General features: G+C 43.7%; 1 protein-coding gene across 2 annotated transcripts in view; it reads left to right on the top strand.

Annotated features, from left to right (window-relative positions):
* SPEF2 (sperm flagellar 2) overlaps nucleotides 1-15744 on the top strand; it is a 90142-nt gene extending 74398 nt beyond the window's left edge. The window contains exons 33-38 of one of the 2 annotated variants that reach the window (XM_081929532.1): nucleotides 3239-3331; nucleotides 4565-4744; nucleotides 7062-7304; nucleotides 8476-8598; nucleotides 14628-14778; nucleotides 15503-15744. In XM_081929532.1, the coding sequence (XP_081785658.1) occupies nucleotides 3239-3331; nucleotides 4565-4744; nucleotides 7062-7304; nucleotides 8476-8598; nucleotides 14628-14729 (741 nt within the window). In that variant the 3' untranslated portion in view covers nucleotides 14730-14778; nucleotides 15503-15744. The remainder of the gene's footprint in view (nucleotides 1-3238; nucleotides 3332-4564; nucleotides 4745-7061; nucleotides 7305-8475; nucleotides 8599-14627; nucleotides 14779-15502) is intronic. The other variant, XM_081929533.1, reaches the window with a different exon arrangement.
* The last annotated feature ends 6234 nt before the right edge of the window (nucleotides 15745-21978 follow it).

The following is a 21978-nucleotide window of genomic DNA, read 5'->3' as shown; positions in this document are numbered from 1 at the left end:
GTTATACCAAGCAGACGCATCTTTTCCTGTGGTGTAAACATTCATTTCTTGGGTCAGAGAAGTCTGAAACACTGCAAAACTTCTAAATGAATATGATACAGGAATGAGTGTGCACACACCATTCGCAAAAATGCCTCCATGATGCCCCCTTCAGCTCCACTGCTGCAGCCAGTGACGAATCACAGTTTCTGGGCCTAGGACAAGCTTGTAACAGGGCCCCAAATCCCCACGTCTGCTTTGAAAAATAGGGTTGATTTGTACCCTTCAGCTTCTTTAGGTCCCTTTGATTAAGCCTATTGCCCAATGCATACCTGATTTGTGTTTATAGCCATAGTTGACAATATAGCATGTATGGACATAGCTTTTCCACAACTACTCTGTAGTCCAGGCAACACAAGGCAAAAGTTGGGTGTGAAGAGGACAGTGGAAGAAGAAACTACAGAATATGGGTATAGTTGAGAGGCATGTTGGGGTAACGCAGGGGGAGATGCTAAAGAAAAAGCTTTCTCCACTTAGAGGAAGGAAAGGGAATCTGGAGCACACATCCCAGATGTTGCTGGACTAGCACTCCCATCATCCCTGACTGCAGGCCATGTTGGCTGGGGCTGATGGGAGATGGATTCCAGCTGCTCTACACACTGTTCCTTGCCCTGGGATCTAGAGCTAGTCCTTCTATGTGCTCTGGAAACCAGATGCCTAGCTCATTTACTCACATACGTTTTACAGGCTCCAGAACGCATCAACAGCATTGGCTTCAATTTCCATGGAGGTTTCAACATCCCTGATGAGTGATGGCTGCCCGCCCTTCCAGGTGCCACATTTTGGTGGCCACAATCTGCACAGTATACGCATGGTGGAAGGAAAGCACTCTGGGACACAGTTCTTCAGTGAGCGTGTCAAGTAGAGTGCCATACCGCTCTCCTGCCTCTTGGACTGTGCATTGCAGGGCCAAGCTAGAAGAGAATGCAATGCACACAATTAGCAGTTGTGTGGAGGGCTTTTTGAAAGCAAATTGCAACAGCGGAAGCCCAGATCCAAGTTGGGACTTTGGTGTGGGGGGCAGGGAGGGCCCTAACCCTTCACCTCCTGTTGCAGTCTTGATCTGTATTGAACCTCCTATGCTTGCTACTTGCATTTAGGACTGAGCTATAATTCACTCCAATGGGAACTTTCCCTCCAATCCTAATAGCAGGGCAAGAAGGGAGCGAGAGAGACCTTAATTGGGAACACAGCAAGGGATTACAGTTTCCCACTGTCCAACACAAGGATTCAGGATGATTTTTTAAAAGCCATTCATGCAACTGCAAATTGTGTGAATGGTGTCTTGTCAAAGTTTGTACCCCAGAGTTTCCTGTACAAGTGCTTTCTTTTGTGCTTTTCTCTCATATACCCCCCCCCAATAACACAGGGGGACCTGGTCTCTTCTTAATATGGCGTGAGCCCCTTCCTCCTGTTGCCAGTCAGCTAGTACAGTCAGCTCTTTTTGCCTCATGCCTAGGAAATGCCAACAAAACTAAGAAACTTGCAAGACATCATTGCAGTCATACATACATACATATGCACAACCACTACATTCTAAAACTTGTAGTTTGAGAGACAGCAAGAGCACTTTGTGTACATGCTCCATTGGCTGACTGTTCAGAATGTTGCCTGTTCTGCTCTAACATTCTTCAGAACTGCACCAGCAATCATGACGAGATTTAGATGGCTGATAATATAGCGTGCCTAAACATTCTTCAATAACAGCCGCTAAGGCTTAGTTTTCCTCTTATGGTAACTGGCTTGCATCCTGGGTCAGGCATCCTCCCTAGGCCCCTGTGCAAGGAGGTCTGTCTGCAGATTACTGCTGGATGAGTAGTAGATGAAGAAGTGGCACCATTTCATCTAAAACCAGCCACTGCAACTTTCTTTTTATCCTCCTCAGCTGTTGATTTTTTTTCCTGATTTGCTTCTAGAACCAGAATGACTGACTCATATTTTGAAACACAAGAATGTTTCATTTAATGAGTCACTGAAGTCTTGCTGTTGCTGTATGTGACCTAGCATGGAAATCAATTTTTGCTGCCTTTTTAAGTACAGTTTTCCCCTCCCTGGAATATATCCTGCTGTTACATGTTGGTTTTGATAAAGACCTGCACCAGAAAAGGAATGTGCATGTGTATTAACACACACACACATACACACACACACACACACACACAGAGAGTTATAGATCTGTGCACACAAACATGTTTAAAAAATTAATCATAAAATCAATTATATATCACTGCACTCAAAGGATATATATCTATTCTAGAGTTGAACAGATGAGCCTTGAGAGAGATTGGCATGGTAGTCATTAGCAACAATGATTAAGTGACTGTGTGACCTTAGCAACAGCAGTGCCTCCATATCTGCCTAATAAGCCTTAATACTCAATAGCAGTTAAAAGCAAGCTATTGCCTTGAAACTCAGCCTGCAGATTTCCCGGAGGTATCTGGTTACTTTGGGAAACAGGATACTAGACTAAATGGGCCTTTGATTGGATCCTCCTGGGCTTTTATATTAAGTTTTTAAATTGTCCAAAGAGGGTCATGAATAATAACTGTTCTTTGGGTTGTATCCAAGTAAATCATTGCACGTGCAGAACGACATCTGTGAACGCAACAGAACTTCTCCTCCCTTTCCTCCTTTAATGCACCCTGGCAACACCCCCAGATAAGCCCCAGACCAAATTTGAGTGGCATATGGGGGGAAGAGAGGAAGGGGAAATTCTGTTGAAACTTGTAAAAGTTGTTCCATGTGCATGCAATGATTTGGTTGGATAGAACATTTTATGTCCAGGTGACCAGAATGGTGAGAAGTATGGAAATCAAGTCCTATGAGGAAAGATATTAAGATGGAATAAGGAATGGTAGTTGTATTTAAATATCTGAAGAGCTGCCGCATGGTAGACAAGACTTGTTCTTAGTTGCTCCAGAGAACATGACTGGAACCAACAGGTTAGCAGAGAAGCAGATTTGGCTAAACGTTCAGCGAAACGTCATAATTGTAACAGTTGTTCAGCAGTGGAACAGACTACCTTGGTATGTGGTGGTGGGTTATCCTTTGCTGGAGATATCTGAACAGAGGTTGAAAAGACATTTCTCAGGGATGCTTATAGTTTTTGCCTTTTGCGTTGTGGATCCTGCAGTAATCAAGCAGTTTGGGCTAGTTGACCTACACAATCCCTTTCAACTGTATGGTTCTGTCATTCCAGGTCGGTCTGTGGTTTAAAGGCAGTGAAGATTTACCCGTTCCAGAAAGCCCCACAGAACCTTTTCCATTTAACCGCCAGGAGCACCTTATAAAAGTAAGTGTAAAAAAATAATAATCACAGACTGCAAGCCAAACTGAAGTTAAGCACAGTTAAGACCAGCCATTTCAATGTCCGGGAAATCTCAATTAAAAAAAAGCTCAACAATTTTGCCCCCCCCCCCCAAAAAAAGCTGAACATTGCCACCATCCAAGAACTCGGGCAGAAATGTCCTGGGTCTGTTATCTGGAGATACTATGAATTCAACCTGGGACGTTCTACATGTAAAATGAGTGCTCAATCACTGAACCATTTGCCTTCTCCATTCTGGTCAGGCGGTGGTATTTAACTTATATGTACACCTCTTGCCACCAAAATAATAATAATAATCTGTTCACTGTAAGAAGCGCAACGAAGGTGGCCCTTTTTTCTGCCGAGCTGTGAGATCCTTCATCAGGATTGGCTTCCTTAAGAGGAAAGAGAGCATTGCAAACTTACCTCTGGGAAAATATTTTTCTCTAAAAAATGACAGACTATGTTTCACATCTGTGAGGCTTAAATCTGTTTTTAATCAGCTTCTTATCTGAGGGTAATAGTTTGCACTGACTGGGATGCATATTGAGTTTTGATTCCAAGTTCTTTCCTGAATTGACAACCTACATGTCTGACACAAAAAGCCCTGGAGGGCCTTCTATCCTATATTTTCACACTTTGTTTCTCAAAAAATAAAAAAGACTGCCCATTGGTTAGGAAGGGCCATAACTCAGTGGTAGAGCATATGTCTTGCAGTCAGAATGTGCGAGGTAAAACCCCTGCTGTCCCCTGCAGGATCTAGGAAACCTGTCTGAGACCCCAGAGAGCTGGTGCCAGTACAGTACAGACTTTGATCGAATAGTGATGTGGTTCCTTTGTTCTTTGTGTAATTGTATAACACAAAACTGACAGAACTAACACACAAGGTAGCCCAGCCATACAGGCAGAAAGCTAAGCCAGCCATATGGCCAGACATTTTAAGATTTGTTGCAGAATTTTCCCCCTTAATTTTTTATACATTCCTGGTTGCAGTGGCAACCACATTGCCCCACCTGAATGGAAAGTGGACTTCAGTACGAAAACACCCAACACAAAATTGCTGCAAATCACTACATGCACATTACAACCACACGAAGTTTTCCCAGTGTAGAGATGTTCCTCATTGCTGAAAGACTTGCAAAGTGGTTCGGACATTGCATAGATTATTCTCATACAATATCCTCTGCATCAATTAACTGAAGCATGTTTCTTTTACAGTTTTTCTTTTCTTTATTTGCTGATCCTGAAAAAGACCCTCCTCAGCTAAACTACACGGAGATGCTCCTTTATTTTGCATCCGATCCTGATTCTGTCGATGGTGTCTATCGGGCCCTAAGTGTCGCAACAGGGACACACATTCACAGGAAAAAGCAGGAACTCCCTCCTGTTCCCCAACGGGTAAATGTGCTGTTGATCTTGACAATAATTTAGCGTTTGCTGGTGACAATTGAATTTCTTATTCCTTAAAGCTGGGCTGTTACATTGTTTTCATTTCAGTCTACACAGACTGCACCAAACTGAAATGAGAATGCTAATTCTGCAGATTTTTCACTTAATCACCCTTTCTGTTCTGTGTTGCTTCCAAACTCACACCTCAGTCTGGAGTTGCCATCTTCTGCTCACTCACTTTCTCTAGAGAATCAAGATGGTGTTATTGCTGATGCCATTGCACCCTGATGATTCCTGTGCAGTCCCTCCCATTCCGCACTTTTTAGAAAATTGAAATGCAGTTTGTTCAGTCAGCCTGTCCATTTTGGACTGGTAAAGTGCTGTGGAGGCTTTTCAAGGCCATAAATGCCTTTAATTAAAATCTGCTTGCAAGCTCTGCCACTCTTTGGTCTTTTCCTGCGGCATGTGGCAGTAGCATTGTTGATAAAGAGCCTCTTTAATTACTGCTTTCCTCTGATGTTTTTTATTTTTTTAATACTCTTTCTTGGATAATTAAATTGTACTATTTCAGTAATATAGAAGAAAAGAAGAAAAGGGTGTGGACGGAGAAACAAATAATGACGTCCTGGTGGCAGAAGTTGACGCCATATTCCTCACTAACATTTACTAAAGAGTTCAAAATTGCTTTTGATGCCTTTCAGAATCCCACTACATGTGTGTGAAGGCCATGGCATGATGCAGACATCTCTTCTGCTGAGAAATGTCAACTGCTCCACAATGAAGCAGCCAGTGGCGTAGCGTGGGGGGTGCAGGGGGGGCCGGCCGCACCGGGTGCAACATCTGGGGGTTAGGGTTAGGGGGTGCAAATCCACGGGTTAGGGGGTGCAAATTACTTGCCTTGCCCCGGGTGCTGACAACCCATGCTACGCCACTGGAAGCAGCTACACTACTGGCTAGGGTTGCATTTAGATCTCTTTTAGATGTCACATAACCTTTGTTTTAAAACAGGCACACTGGCTGCCAGTTCATTTCCAGGCCTAATTCAAGGTGTTCACGTGAGTGTTTGAAGCCTTAAACAGTTTAGGCCTCCAATATCTGAAAACTGCCTCCCTCCCTACAGACCTTATTGGGTGCTAAGATTGGCAGGGGGGGCCCGCTTGGTAGTTCCTCCACCCTCAGAGGGTTGGGGGAGACTTTCCAGGAGATAATATTCTCTGTGGCAGCCCCTAAATTGTAGAACTCTGCAAAGAGGTGCATCCAGTACTTTCATTGTATAGCTTCTGGAAAATGGTGAACACACACACACACATGGACCAATCTATTTTTTGTGGTTGCAAATTGTTTTAAATTGGTTTTTATATTGTATTTTCATGTTGTAATCGCCCTGGGACCTTAGGGTGAAGGGTGGGTGAATAATAATAATAATAATAATAATAATAATAATAATAATAATAAAGAAGAAGAAGAAGAGTTTCCACTATATATATATTAGGAGGAAGGGATGGTTCAGCCTGATATTTCTAATCAGATTAGTATAATAGAGTACATGCCTTTCTTCAGGAACCAGTGAGAATCTCAGCTAAGCTTTTCTCAATAGACTTCCCAACAAACTTACAAAACTACAGTTCTTGGGATCCTCACCAGTTAAACCATTTTAAAACTAGTATAGATTTCTAGTGATGGTGCCCATCTTGAATGTTCTCCCTAAAGAAGTGAATTAGAGCCTGGCATTACAAATTCACACTTGTCTGAATTTTGCAATGCAGCTCTACAAACACGCAATATTTATGAAAATGCATACCGTATTTTTCGTCCTATAGGACGCATGTTTTCCCCTCCAAAAATGAAGGGGAAATGTGTGTGCGTCCTATGGGGCGAATGCAGGCTTTCGCTGAAGCCTGGAGAGCGAGAGGGGTCGGTGCGCACCGACCCCTCTCGCTCTCCAGGCTTCGCGGAGTTCTCCGCAAGCTGTATATCATACAGTATATCAGGGGGAAATATGTATATTTCGTGAAAAAAATAATATGTTAGTGAAAAAGGCATGCAAAAATTGATTATATCAGGGGAAATTGCTCCCAAAATGTGCACATTAGCCAAAACTCCTTATAAAACCTTGTTAATAGGATAAATTTGCATAAAATTCTAGTGAATTTTTATGAAGGCTATCACAAATTGTAGCAGAAGGTGGCAAACTGAATTTAAGATTAGAAAAATGAGAAACAGAGAGAACTGAAATTGACAGTTCCTTCCTCCCTTAGTGGCCACCAAGCTTAATCATCTGATCATTAGCAAAGCTATTCCAATCTGTCACACTTTCCGTCCCCAGTATGTTCCTTCTTCTGAGCAGCTGATAACAAGTGACGGACAGGATGAGCAGGAAGAGGAGGAGGCTGCTGAGGAAAGTGAAGAGGAAGAAGAAGAGAAGGAAAAAGAAGAGGGAGCTGAGTCTTTCACCAATGAAGGAAACATTTCTCTGGATACACTACTCAAAGTGTTTCAGCATGAAACAAACAAAGCTGCTGACAACCACAGATTTAGTGGTTATATGAAACCAGAGGATACTTACGAGGTTGGTTAACTAGCGAAAGGTTCCATTGCTTGTTTAATTAATCTAGTGTCCTACTCTCGTCCAGAAGCTCGTTGCAGTTACAATGACACTTATTACAGTTTTAAAGATTAAGCAGGATTGCTTAACTTTTGTCATCCAATAGCAGCCCAGTCAAAACGGTCTTCTGCTGCTTCTGAAATATGACCAGGCTAGGGCTCTCTTGGGACCTCCAGAGATGGGGAGATCCATAAATATAGGAAAACTACACAAACCAGTGTGTGTGTGTGTGTGTGTGTGTGTGTGTGTCATGTAAGATTACACAGAGTTCTAAGTATCAGGTTGTCAAATGCTCACCACAGCCAGCCAGCTGGAAGCCCCTCAGGCTGATTTTGTGAGGAAGGGCAAGGTGTTAAATACATAGACTTTAGTCTACCAACTTTAACCAAATTTAATCAAGATGTAGTAAGAGAGTTTCCTCACATTTTTACTTTTAAGGAAAATAGCACAGTTAAATGTGCCCTGAAAAAAGTTGTCTCTCTCCACGGATGTCTCATGCAATGGCCTTTGATCTGAGTATACGGTATAGCAGCTAGCATTGTGAGACTGGAAGTTACCAGTTCCCTGAACTTGAGCACAGGCAAGCCACAGCCTCAGACTCCTACCTGCAGCATGGGGATAATGCTAAGGACCTAATGGACCTATTGTAAAGAGCACTGGGATAATGCTTGTGAAGCAGTTACCACCCTTATGACCATCCTCATGGCCAAGTGTTAGACATTTGAAGCACTCTCTATAGTTGCTAAATATTTCATGGAGCCTGACTGCCCAACCGTTGCATAGCAAAATAGAGTCACAGCCCCCCAGGCCACTGTCAGTAGACGAGAGCAGTCCCCGTGGCCATAAAGGATGTCCATCTCTGCCTTGCAGAAATGGTTTGCCCAGCATCACAGTGACTTCCTAGGAGGGAGGGTAGCTTGCCATCACAGCCAATCTGGTGGTCCTATCAGTGTGCCCAATCTCCCCATTGCCTTGTTCTTCCCCTTGCTGGTAATCTTCAGCAATGCTGCTGCCAGGAAGCCAGCATAAGGCTCTGTCCCACTAGGTGAGCTGTTTCTGACAGCGTTCTGTTTGTTGCTTTCCAAATGGCTACACTTTCCTAATACAGTAAGCCGTTTATCATGTTCCCTTGAAGCATTTCATTAAGGTATACCAGGATCTTGGCTCCGAAGATCTGACGCCCATCCCAGTGGCGCTTCTTTTGCAGCACCCCTTCATTCAAGACTTGATTAACAGCTACCAGCAGTACAAGCTTCACGTAAGTATCTATTTCCCTGTAAGTACACCGGGATCCGGAATGTCTTGTCTTTTTTTGCATTCAGGAAATACAAAGTGCTGTGAAGTGAAAACAGACCTCTTCATTTACAGAATCTCTATATACAATTGTAACAACCGTTTTGCTTGGAACAGGGAAGAGAGGGCATTTACTGGGGCTATGCTGAATGTTCTGCAACAGGCAACTCAAAATTGGCACATGGTTTGGTGGCCCATTTGTTCCCTTGGTTGTTGTTTCTCAGTGCCATTGGCCCTCCTCCGCTTCCTCATTTGCCCTCGCTGACCTTCTGTGTAGCTGACGGTCGTAATCAGCACTTGTACCATTCTTGATACCGTCTTATCAGATAATAGCGTTGTGCCATCATTGACAACATTCATATGAGTTATCGCTGCTCAGTTAAATTAAATGGCAACGAGGGCAAATGTGGCATTTAAAAACCACAAATATTTTTGCAGAGGGTGTCCAGAATTTCCCAAAACAGGAGAAAAGGTCTCGGTCAGGGAAGGGGAGGTCAGAATCTTCTCATTTGGAGTTATTACTACTTGATGGTCATTAGATGTATTCTGGAAACACACATACAAAGAAGCATGTCCTTTTCCCACACACTTTCTCATCAAAGATGGAGGTGCATATTCACCCACTGGACATTCATCTCTACTTTCATACTTTCATGAGGACTGGAGATCAATATATGTCTCTCCCTCCCCCATAACATAAAATTTCATCCCTTGCTGCTTCTAGAAAATATTTAAAATAACCTTGAAGAGGACAGCTGCTAGGGAACCCTACATCATCTCCAAATTTTGCATGCATGATATATGGAAAAGGAGGCTATGAACTAACCTCCACCTTCCTCACTCTGTATCTCCTTATACTTACTGCTGATAAATGGTGACAATCTAGCAAGCTATTTCTTTATATTGTTTCGGTACCCTAGAGCTTGGGAGTGATCAACGGTTGGGGAAGCCCACTATGACAAAGTGTTGAAAACACCTCATCCTAGATAGCCCCAAAGCCTGCAGCTAGTCCTGCATGCTGGCAGTCAGGTTCAAGGTTGAATGTCTTTACGTCATGTTCCAAGGTGATAGGGATTCTGCACCCGCCTCTCCCAAGACTCATCGAATAAACAGCAATGCAAAAACAAAACAAAACAAAGGTTTCTTTTCAAGAAGAATAAAACTGCACGAAAACAAACCCCATAGAGCTGTGTTATTCTGAGATCACTTGTGAGATAAAAGGAGCAGAAGCTAACGGGTGTGGTTTATAAGGCGGCAACATCTCCACTTGTGAAGCTGATAGGGAACCAGAGGAGAAAGCAGCGTTGCTGAGTAATGTCGCATGTTGCTCCCTTGTGGATGAAGTGCTTGCTTCTAAGCAAGACTTCGCAGCTTGTGACCCAGCCTAGAAGCGATGTAGTTGAGGCCTTGCTGGCTGGCTTGGGGCTTGGCAGATCCCAGGCTTTTGAAGTCCCGGGCTGGCACCACAACTATTTATTACCCCATATTGAATATTGCTATCCATGTGCATGGCACTTTGCAGAGGGCAAGCATGACTTGCTTCCGCCCCAAGGGGCTTATCGTCCAAGGTAGATGCAGGGAAACAGCAGAGGAAGGTGGGAAATGGAGTCTTAGGTGGGCAGAGGAAGAGCAGGGGCAGAGGAAGGGGGCGGTGGGGGCAGGCTGCCCCGGGTGTCATCACTGAGGGGGGTGACATTCAGCACGCTGCCCGCCCATGACTCCCAAGCCTGCCCCGAGCCGTCGGGGAAGGGGCGGAGCTGCGCCGCATTGCCGGCAGCCTTCCTCCCTTTCCCCTTTGTTTTGACTGCTCGAGGGAGGCTTGGGAGTTGCGGACGGGCAACAAGCCATTGCTGCCCGCTCCCAGGCTGCTTCCTGGGGTGGGAGCCTCCCCCGAGCTGTCAATAGGAAGAGGAAAGGGAGGAAGGCTGCTGGCAAAGCAGCACAGCTCCCTCCCTCCCCGCCCAGGAAGCAGTCCGCCATGGGCACCTCACTCCACCCCCCCATGGGCAGCTCGCTCTGCCCCCATAGGCAGCGCACCCCTGGGATGCTTGCCTCACCCCCGTGGCCCTGCCCCTGGGTGCACAGCATCCCGGAGAAGCTAGCACCGACTCTGAGGAAAAGTAAACTAGGAGGTGCATCAAGCCCCATGTTGGGCTACTTTTTGCCTTGGTGGGTCACAGTCTGTCCAGGCTTTTAAGTATAGAGACAAAGGATTCTAAACTAGTTAACCATGCAGTTTATAATTATTAGTGGTAGTAATGCTGGTGGTGATGATTATTTTTTTGTATCCCACCCATCTGAGTGGGTTAACCCAGCCACTCTGGGCAACTTCCAACAGAATATACAATATACAAATATTGTATTCAATTTTCCTGTACATCTAAATTCTTAGATTGTCCATATTACACAATTCCTTCATTGGATACAACTCGTTCTTTGTATCATTCATCATTATTGCACACCATATGCAATTCAAGACAGCTGGTCGCTTGTAGTTCACCCTTTAATTCTTTTTTCTCTCTCCATTGCGTTGGTCAGTACAACAGACCTTCCGTGTTATATATCTGTGTTCCAGATCATTTTGCAATAATGGCCCAAACCTCTTTGGTTTCTGAGGAATCACGTGTATCCTGTATAGTACAGGCAAATAATTGTATTTAAGCAAGTTTAATTGTTTGAGATTTCACAGCAGGGCAAGTCTGATTTTTCACTAATGTGCTTATTTATTGGGGTTTGGAAGATAAGCTAATGAAATGTTGATTGTATGTATCTGTCTCTTCTAGCATCCTTGAACTGATAATGATTTACAGCCCTCCATTAGCTAACACTTTCCTTTTATGTTATTAGTACCATTTGCTTCATTTACTAGTAACTACAGTGCTATGAATGCAGAGGTTTTGCATGGGATCTAAGCAGCATGAAACGCTTCTATAGCTGGAGTGAAACGCTTCTATAGCTGGAGTGCGGCATTTCTGCTGCAATCACTGGGTATATCTATGGGCTCATCCAGACTTGCCCTTGCCCCTCCACTTTACCCCTGGGAAACCCCATCTTTACTGCAGAACCAGAGCAAACATCAATTGGGATTTCTCTGGATTGACACCTGAGACGATTTATTGCCTAAAGAGTGGGTATTCCCGAGGAAAGCAGTGGGACAAGTTCAAAACCACTCAGAATCTTCCCTAGAAAGTGTAAAACAAATGGAAAACCACTTGGACCCATACTTTCTAGGCATGGGACAAGTGGAAGTGTGGGTGAACCCTATATTACAACAACAACAATATCAATATCAATAATAATAATAATAACCCTTCCATCTGGATGGGTTGCCCCAGCCACTTTGGGTGGCTCCCAACAGAATATTAAAAACACAATAAAACATCACACATTAAAAAAAAACCGATACAGGGCTCCCTTCAGATGCCTTCTAAAAGTCAGGTAGTTGTTTACCTCTTTGACATATGATGGGAGGACATTCCACAGTGTGGGTACCACTACTGAGAAGACCCCCTGCCTGGTTCCCTGTAACTTCACTTCTCTTTCTGTTTCTCCAACACTCTCCCCCCCCCCCATTTTTTAAAAATGGAAATGGTTTGGTGCCCCCTGGTACAACCCACTTCTAAATCAAGTCACAACCCACAAGTATAAGCAAAATAGAGTTGCATCCAAATTTGGTCCTACTCAGAGTAGATCTGTTGAAATTAAGGTACTTAAACTAGTTGTGGACATTAATTTGAATGGGTCCACTCTGAGCAGGACTAACTTTGAATACAATAGATAGTTCTAGTTCAGCCCTTGGTTAATGGCATCACTCTTCTTTTAATGATATTGCTTTCATCTTGATACGGAGATACAACTCAGGGAAGCGTGTCCTCCTACTGCTGAACATTGAGGCACTCCTGATAAGCCCTCCAAGTATCCCCAGGGTTCCCTGGAGCTGAGTGGGGAGAAACAACAGATCTCCTGGAAATTTCTTAATCCCTTCCTTCTGGGAGCTGTGAGTCACTCTGAAGGTTGTTGCAATTCCTCATTCTTAAGGGGCAGTTCCTTGAAGTGGCATTTTTCTTTGAAATCAATTCCTCTCAGTTCTGAGTCACAACCTTTAAAAAAGAGAGAGAGAGAGAGAGAGAGAGAGAGAGAGAGAGAGAGAGAGAGAGAGAGAGCATTCACTGTTCTGTTCTTTCTGTGTGTCAGAAGTAGAATTTCTTGTGATTAATAGATACTGGTGTGCAAAATTGCCTGGGCGATAAGCTTGCCCGGGGCACACATCTGATGAAGGGTTAGTAAGAAATCAGTTGTACTCTTTTGTATCATTTCTAGCAAATTTCTGTGGTGCTGCATGACAAACACACGCACACAGTTCACATGCCCAGTTCTTTCTGTTCCACTCACTCAGTGTACAATAGACTCCGGAGCTTTCGATTTGTCACCCAGATACACCCACGCCCCTCTTCCTCTGCTCTTTTCCTTTGCTCTTGCATCCACAAAGCCATCCTCTCTTTTCAGGGCTTGCCCAACACATTTTGCTCCCTGAGATAAAGCAGCAAGTGGTTCTTCCCCCTTGCCAGCAACTCAAGGTGCATAGTACTAGGGACAGATGGGCAGCCTCCAGTTTATACCTAGACCTTGCCTTTGGTGTGCCCCCTCCATTGTGGGATCCTCTCCCTAGAAAAGTATTCCTGGCACCATCATTATCAACTTCCAGGCACCAGGCTGAGACGTTCCTGTTTACCCAAGACATTCCCCCCCCCTCCACTTCACTGGGATCATATTCTATGATGACCCTGCCTGTTTGGTGTTCATCATTCAGGGTAGGGTAGCATTTATCCTTGTTTATAATATTGTGGGATGAGCACTTACAGTCAGTAATGTTGTTTTATGCCTTTGGGTGTTTGCTTTCCATTCTTGTGGGTGTGTGCTTTCCTTTTCTTTTTACAATTGTAAGTTGCTTCAAGACTTTTCTTTAATTTTGCACATAGTTTAGAAAACAAAACACAATAGGGAGAACTATTGAATCACATATTGATGGATAGTAGATATAAAAAATATAAGTGACTAGTATATCTTATACTTCACATGAGCTAAAAAGAAGGGGAAATATAACTCTGCAAAAATCATATCATTTTTACATATTCCATATATCTGCCTAGGCTGCTGTCAAGGAGTGTGGCAGCCATGCCCTATTCATAACTTCAAAAATATCTCACCAAACTGCCCCAAAGGCTTCTGGCTTAGTCCTACCAGACAAGTCTTACATGCCATGTAAGCATTTCCTGTATAGCTATATTCCTGATGTTAGTCCACCCTTTCCCAGTGTTGGTTCTTCCACTTCTGAACCATGGTAGTTCATTCCAAAGGCACTAATAAAAATAATAATAGTGGCTTCAGTTTTATTTCCTCGTTTCTGCTGTCAAACATTGATATAATAGCGTCAGCTGGGGTGTAGGTTGAACAGATTCTCTAAGACTATTCCTTTAGATTTTTTTGTAGTAAGAGAATAATAATAATAAATAAATAATAATAATACCCAGGCAGAGGCAGTGCTGTAGCCCTCTTAGAGCAGTCGTTCCCCTTTCCGTTCCCAAGAACTAAGCCTACATCCCTTCCCTCCCCATTCCATGAACATGGCTCCTGACACACAAGCCAGCCTGCTGCATCCTTTGCCTTTTCCTACTCAGCCTCCCCCTTGAATTTTCAAACCCACACCAACCTTTTTGGCAGGCCAGGCCTCCCAGCGCCCAGCAATGGAGCTTGACCTCGTGATCCAGGCCAGGTTACTTCTCCACTTTCCATCCCGCCACCTTTGTGGCCACCCACTTCTGTGATTCATGTACATTGTTATTTTATCGGCCTGTGCAATTCTCCACTGGAGCCCACCCTGCGCTCATCACGTGCACCCAGAGAAAGTGGTTGGATCCAGCAACTACCACCCCCAGGAGGAGTTTTGGTTGGTTGTTTTTTTCCCCTTTTGTTTACCTGTTTGTTTTTTTACAGACAATTTACGGGCCAACTGGAATGCCCACATGGCCCAAGCTCAATCTGGCAAAGTGGAGCAGATGGAGCACACTGATGGCTGTGCTCAAAGGGGGCAAATAATAGGATTTACCCTCCCAAGTAACAACTTCTAAAATATGAACTAACAAAGGTAGAGTTACTGGCTGGTTGTTGCACACGACAGCCTGTTTCTGTTTTGTTTTGTTTCGACATCGTGAACGTACAAAATTGTGACATCGTGAAATTAATATTATTGGTGGAGGAAATGCATGTTGGTTTGGAATTCAGGTAATATAGAACCTAGATAAAATAGAATCTTATAACTCTGATTCGTAACTACTTTTCTAGTTGTAAGCCTTTACATAGTATTTGGAGTAAGGTGATTTGTGTCCTTGGGGTACTACGGTATGTGTGTATAATTCTGTACCAATAACCATTCTGTATTACGCAAATCAATCTTGGTAATAGAGAATGTTGATAACTTCTAATTTTGTAAAGGGGGTGCAGCCAGGCTACTTTAATAAATTATATGTTGCTAGCATTATTTGAAAAGTTTTCAAATACCTCTTAGGTGTATTCCAGGGATCCTTACTCCAATGCTAAGTTTCCTACCATAGAGGAAAGTTTTTTGCTAGTTTTCCATTAGTTAAGTATTAGACTGAGTGTTAAGTATTAGCTAAGTATTAGTCTGTGTGTTAAGTATTAGTTAAGTATTAGACTGAGTGTTAAGTATTAGTTAAGTATAATCTATTCTTTATGTAGATCAACATGCCTATTTTTGATTGCTGAATAAGAGGACCTAATTCAGTAACCTTCAGCAGTCAGCTGGCTGTATAGTGACTTCCTTCTAACTTATTCTTTTCTTATTCCTGTAGGATTTTAAATTGATGCTGCAGACAGCGGACCAAGCACATCCAAGTGATGGAGATACCACTGTCATCCCAAGTTAAAATATTATGGAGTGGGGAGGCTCTCTAATACAACAAAAGCATTTCCAAATGCTTTCCTGAATTTTGGGGGTTGATCCTTGCTCTGTTGTGGAACTCTTTACTTCAATTAGCATAGTAATGTTTTGTATTCACTCTATTTTAAATAAAAGTCTATTTCAGCAATACAATGCTAACGTCATCTTAAATGCTCGGGGCCAGAGCCATTTCACATGTTATGCAATGATAAAAAACCCTGCTGAGCCCGGCTTTGTCAGGATATATAAAAATATATATATATTATTATTATTATTGGTGGGGAGCTGCAAGGAAGCCTGGCTTGCTAATGAGTCATTAGTATTCGTAAGAGTAATAGTTACTGATTTATATACCACTGGGTTGCTTGCCATTAAAAGCGTAAGAACAATTTTAAATATATAGCCACCCAATGAAACCATTTCATCAAAACGTTAAAATAAACATTCACATTTATCAAAAAGTACAATAAACATGCCAGCTAAAACAGTATAACATTTAAAACAGTTGCCCAAAAAAGCAATTAAAACAGGAGGCTCAAGCCTGGAGATCAAGGGAATGCTTGTGTGCCAATACCAATGGGGTAGCGTTTCACAACACCGATGCCACTAGTGAAAAAGCCCACCTCTGTCCTACCAGTTGGCATCTGTCTGTCTCAGGAGATAATGGAGGAGGGTGCCTTTGTAGGTGAGGTCAAGCTGTTGGACAGTTGCAGCACCTGTTGTGGTTGTGGAGTGCAGGAGAGACATGTTTTGTTGCAGCTGGGGCAGATGAAGGCATCCAGTTGTGTTGCTGCAGATGCGCCATGGCGTTTCTTCTCTCTGCAGTCCTCCCAGCAGTCATTCCTCCTCTGGTCATTGCTATAGACGCACAACCTGACTTACTTTCTTACAGTGATCATCTGCAAGGGATTCCCAGACGGCGGGGTTAATGTTGCCAGTCCACATGCCATGTTTGCAAACATCTTTGTAACACAGAGTTGGTCCGCCAGCAGGCCTGGTGCCTGAAGCCGTGTCTTTCTGCTACAGTCAAAATGAAGAAGGGGGGGTATTCACTTAGGACCACCCAGTATTCTAAAATACCTTAACCTTTAGTTTTTATCCAAAAGGTGGCAGAAAAACCACAAAAGTGGTTTCTCAGAGTTGGGCCCCACTTGTGGAGAGTGGAAGGGTGAAACCAAACTGCTTGCACTGGTTGTTGGGTCAGCCACACTTTGCGCATAACGGATGGATATTAAAACTCGCATCATCCACGTCTGTGTTCTGTGTTTTTGAGCCCAGCTTGTCCCCTGAGCCCAGCTTTCCTCCATCTTCAGTGCTTAAATGAGAAAAGTATCTGTTTTTGCAATGATTTGGTAATCGTCTTGCTGATTTGGCCCTGCCCTGTGATTCTCTTTTTGTTTCAAAGGTGAAGATCAAATTCATAAGGTTATATTTATCCTCATGGGTTTTTTCTTAAAATTCAATTTTCTTTGTATGTCCAACAGCTTTTTATTTTACTGTGGGTACTTATGGGAGAACTCTCACCCAAGCTCAGATCGGATTGGTTCAGACTAAATGAATCCATTCAGTGTCCATTCAGATGATAGATGGACACTACTGGATTTCGCCCCATGGTTTGTCATTTATGGCTTTAAATTGGGGCAGAAACCACATTGTTCTCCATTCTGCTTCATTCAGCTGTACCCCTAAGCCAAGACTCCCAGACCATCTTCAGAACTTCACCACACTCATATTTGCTTTAAACCATCAAATTAGAAAGGCTGGAAGTGACACCTCTCATTGCCTTCAAATTGTGCAGAGTTTCTCAAAAAAAAAAAAAAAAGTAAGTTATTGCATTCACATCCTCCTCATGGGCTTCCTGTAGGCTTCTGGTTGAACACTGTGAAACCCAAATCCTGAACTAGAAAGGCCATTGATCCAGAAGGCTCCTGTTCAGATGTGACCCCAATTTCCTCAAGAGGACCACAGCAAAAAACCTGGCCTGGGCTCCCTCATTTTTCCTTCCACACACACTTCCAGAACTATAAGACCTGGTGTTTTATTAAATTTTGCTCTACTTCAGGCTTGCACCAGAACTTCAACCTTCTTTTAAATGCTACTAGATTCCTTGCTCTAGCTTGAAAGCGGGACAGGTACAGACTGGCCTCCTTTGATCTAAGGATGTAACAATTCTCAGCCATAAGATGACCTAATTCAGATCTGAAATGGTAGATAAATGTTGTCCTCATTCTGAATGTGGCTGCGATGTGGCAGTTCGTAGCCATACAATGACCTAATTTTCATCAGATATAACTAGAAATTGTTGTCCTCTGGCTCTGGCTGTGCATGAAACAAGTTTCCTGCTCTCCCCGCTTCCTTGCTTTCTTCTGCCATCACCAGTCCTCTCACTTTTAACACTGGCAATAATCCATTTTTATAAAGCAATGTATAGTTTTTATTTTATTTTAAATTATATTTATATCCTGTAATTCCTCCCAGGAGCTCAAGTTGCTGTACAGTGGTACCTTGGGTTACAGATGCTTCAGGTTACATACGCTTCAGGCTAACCCAGAAATAGTACCTCGGGTTAAGAACTTTGCTTCAGGATGAGAACAGAAATCGTGCTCCAGCGGCGAGGCGGCAGCGGGAGGCCCCATTACCTAAAGTGGTACCTCAGGTTAAGAACAATTTCAGGTTAAGAATGGACCTCCAGAATGAATTAAGTTCTTAACCTGAGGTACCACTGTATTTGGTCCACACACACACATTTTATCCTCACAACAACCCTGTGATCTTCCTGGTTCTGGTCCTGACACTCTACTAGGGATGGGTGAATTTCAATTTCTCTCTGTTTCTCATTTCCCCCCATCTTAAATTCACGTGAAGGAGCCTTTCTGACATGATGGGCCAGATCTTTATCACACACCCATGCCAACTTGGACAGGTTTGTGGGACATCCAATAATAACAACAACAACAACAACAACAACAACAACAACAACAACAACAACAACAACAACAATAATAATAATAATAATAATAATAATTTTTATTTATATCCCACCCTCCCCAGCCGAAGCCGGGCTCAGGGCGGCTAACAACACTAAAATAGTGCAACATTATAAAAACAATATAAAAATTAATTAAAATCAAAATTGATGGCAACCATAAACTAAAGTTTTGTAAAGATTGCCAAAGGAGGGAGTCAGGCTGCGCCCTGACCAAAGGCCTGGTGGAACAGCTCTGTCTTGCAGGCCCTGCGGAAAGATGCCAAGTCCTGCAGGGCCCTTGTCAACCACCTGGCATCATACTGACATCAGGTGACCAAAAGCTAGGTGTTCCCAGCCACCTGTCAAAGTTGACCCGCAGGGGTCGGGCAAAGGGTCTCCAGACCAATGCAGCCACCAGGATTGCACTCTCAGCTGACCAAGTGGAAGGCCCAATCCTGCTAGCAACAAAGGCCGGCATCACCAGTGCATTCTGAAGCAGACTCCTGCAGCTAGCTGGACTGAGCTCTACCCTTGATGTCACTCTCAGGAGCTGGAGTCATGTGTAGGGTCAGCAATAAAACAATAAAGCACCGGATGTCAATGAAGTCAACTCTTTATTCAAAGAAACAAAGCAAATCACAGCAACTCTTCTCAGTAGGTCTGGCTCCAATGACGCAAGGCTGAAGGTCTCCACCTTCCCATTGCTCTCTAAAGCTCCTTCCCCAGTTCCTTCCCCAGCAGCCTAAGGCTCCATCACCTTGTCTCTCTTTGCTCCACATTCTTCATTTCTCTGCATGCTCTGGAAGACGATGGGGGAGAGGAGCTGCTCGCAGCAGGAGGGGGGAGAAGCTGCCTTTCCTTGACTATGCAGCCTCCCTTTCCTGCCTGCTAAACTTGATGGCAGGTTTATAAGCCAGAAGCGCACCTTGTATATGCTTCTGATCCCACTGAATAATCTTTCCCTGCAAAGGTGTGTCTGGCGTCATCACTGTATAGCTTATGCTCTGTGCTGAAGTTGCACACAACAGGCCTTTGACACCTGAGATCCATCTCTTTCAGGGCCCACCCTAATCTGATAGCAAATTGTTTTAATTGATTTTAATATTGAATTTTTGCATTGTAACACGCCCTGGGACCTTATGACAAAGGGCAGGTAAGAAATCCAACTGATGAATAATAAAACAGAAAACAATGATATATGCTATTTTCCCATTGAAAGGTGCCTTCCTGCCGTGGATTTTACCTGTGTATCTTTTCCCCAGGAGGAATGACATGCATTTGGGAAATAGCACAAGCAGAAATTCCCTCTTCCTGTCTTCCACAACAACTTCATTGTTGTTGTTTGGGGGGGTGGCAGGTTAAATCTAAAAAAGAGAATCAGAAAACTACATGGAGCATAGTGTAGCTTTGTAGCACTATCCTCAGATAAGTGAATCAAAGTTTTCAAAAAGTTTCATTCTCAAACTTCAGGGCATCTGAAACAAAGTACAGCTTGTTTTTCTCTATCACGCATAACATCAATCTAATTTTAATCTCTGACAGCCCAGCTTTTAGACTGCTTATAGGTGTGTGTGTGTGTGTGTGTGTGTGTTTGTGTGTGTGTGTCTTTATGTGTGCGAGTGCACGCACAGAATGTGACACTCTTGTCTGTGGTTGATACATTTGTTTACAATTGCCTTACCAGAAGAACCGCTGGCGCTCATTAGCAACATTATACAGACGAGTGCAGGGTAAAAGTGAGTGACTGTGGCTTATATGTTTCTCATGTAGAGCAGAATTCGTTCCTCAGCATGCATTTCATCGGCTAAGGGGGCAGGGAGGCAGAGAGCACCAGTTTTCTTAGAGGCATTCCAGCTAACTAGGAGTCTTCAGAATTATTTTAAGTCAATGTGCAGAAGTCAGCACACCTCACCTCACCAGCTATGTTCATTTCTTCTCCCTGCCCATTGTTTCTCTCTATTTTCATCCACCATCACCCTAAGACTCCTCCCCCATGTCTTCAGGATCTCTCCTTTCCTATCTCACTCTTCAGCTTCCTACCCAGTCTATGGGCTTTGTTTTCATATTTCGCTTTTGCATGTGAATAAATCATCGGGATGCGGGTGGTGCTGTGGGTTAAACCACAGAGCTTAGGACTTGCCGATCAGAAGGTCGGCGGTTCGAATCCCCGCGACGGGGTGAGCTCCCGTTGCTCGGTCCCTGCTCCTGCCAACGTAGCAGTTCAAAAGCACATCAAAGTGCAAGTAGATAAATAGGTACCGCTCCAGCGGGAAGGTAAACGGCGTTTCCGTGCGCTGCTCTGGTTTGCCAGAAGCGGCTTAGTCATGACCCGGAAGCTGTACGCTGGCTTTCTTGGCCAATAAAGCGAGATGAGCGCCACAATCCCAGAGTCGGTCATGACTGGACCTAATGGTCAGGGGTCTCTTTACCTTTAAATCATCAGGAAAGATGAAGAGGGTGATGTGTGTGTGCATGTGTATTGCTCGATATACCACATCACTCTGCGACATTATTAAGCATGTGGGGTAATTTCAGCAGAACTGCATGCAAGAGACAAAAGCGCCATGTTAAGGCAGTTATCCTTAGCAAGAGGTATCCTCTGCCAGTTTTAAATCACAGATCCAGACATGTTTGCACCAAAGACAAAGGCAACAAGCTTCTACCATATTGGTTTCCCTATGCTTGGAAAACCCCTTCCCTGGGCACCAGTATTAACTGCAAAACAGGAAGAAATGTCTGTGAAGTGATGCCCATCTAGATTTATTTCCATACTGAGAGCACCATACTTTTTTTGGGGGGGAGACTGACAGCAGCTAACCCCAAACCCACCAATTCTTGACGCAGTAAATGGAGAACCAAAACTACCTAATAGGAGCTGACATAGGAGATGCTTCCACGTACGAGAATTTCCTTGGGAAAGTCCTCTGTCACTGCGGTGGCACCCAGACTCCTTACACTCATAGTGTTTTGGTTCCTTTCTCATCTTTAGGCTGCTCAATCTCTCCTTTTTGGGAGTCAGCAATTCACTTTATAGTTACATGTGATTAAGTGGCCACATTTCTCTTGAACTGCAGCACTTCAAGTTAATGCACAGGTGGAAAGTTGTATCTTTGAACACTCATCTGCAGCAGAAAGTGGTGGTAGGAAAGCTTTTCCTGGACAAAAAAAAAATCCCATTCCTCCCCCCAAACTTGATGACAGCTTTCTATAGCTTTTATAGCTTTCTATGTGTGGTGTGAGGGACACGGGTGGCACTGTGGATTAAACCATAGAGCCTAGGGCTTGCTGATCAGAAGGTCAGCAGTTTGAATCCCCGCGACGGGGTGAGCTCCCGTTGCTCGGTCCCTGCTCCTGCCCACCTAGCATTTCGAAAGCACGTCAAAATGCAAGTAGATAAATAGGTACCACTCCGGCATGAA

The sequence above is a fragment of the Podarcis melisellensis genome (assembly GCF_964234715.1).
Source record: "Podarcis melisellensis genome assembly, chromosome: 11".
NCBI classification, from domain to species: domain Eukaryota; kingdom Metazoa; phylum Chordata; class Lepidosauria; order Squamata; family Lacertidae; genus Podarcis; species Podarcis melisellensis.
Note: the sequence above shows the minus strand (reverse complement) of the source record. Positions and strands in the feature narration are given on the sequence as shown.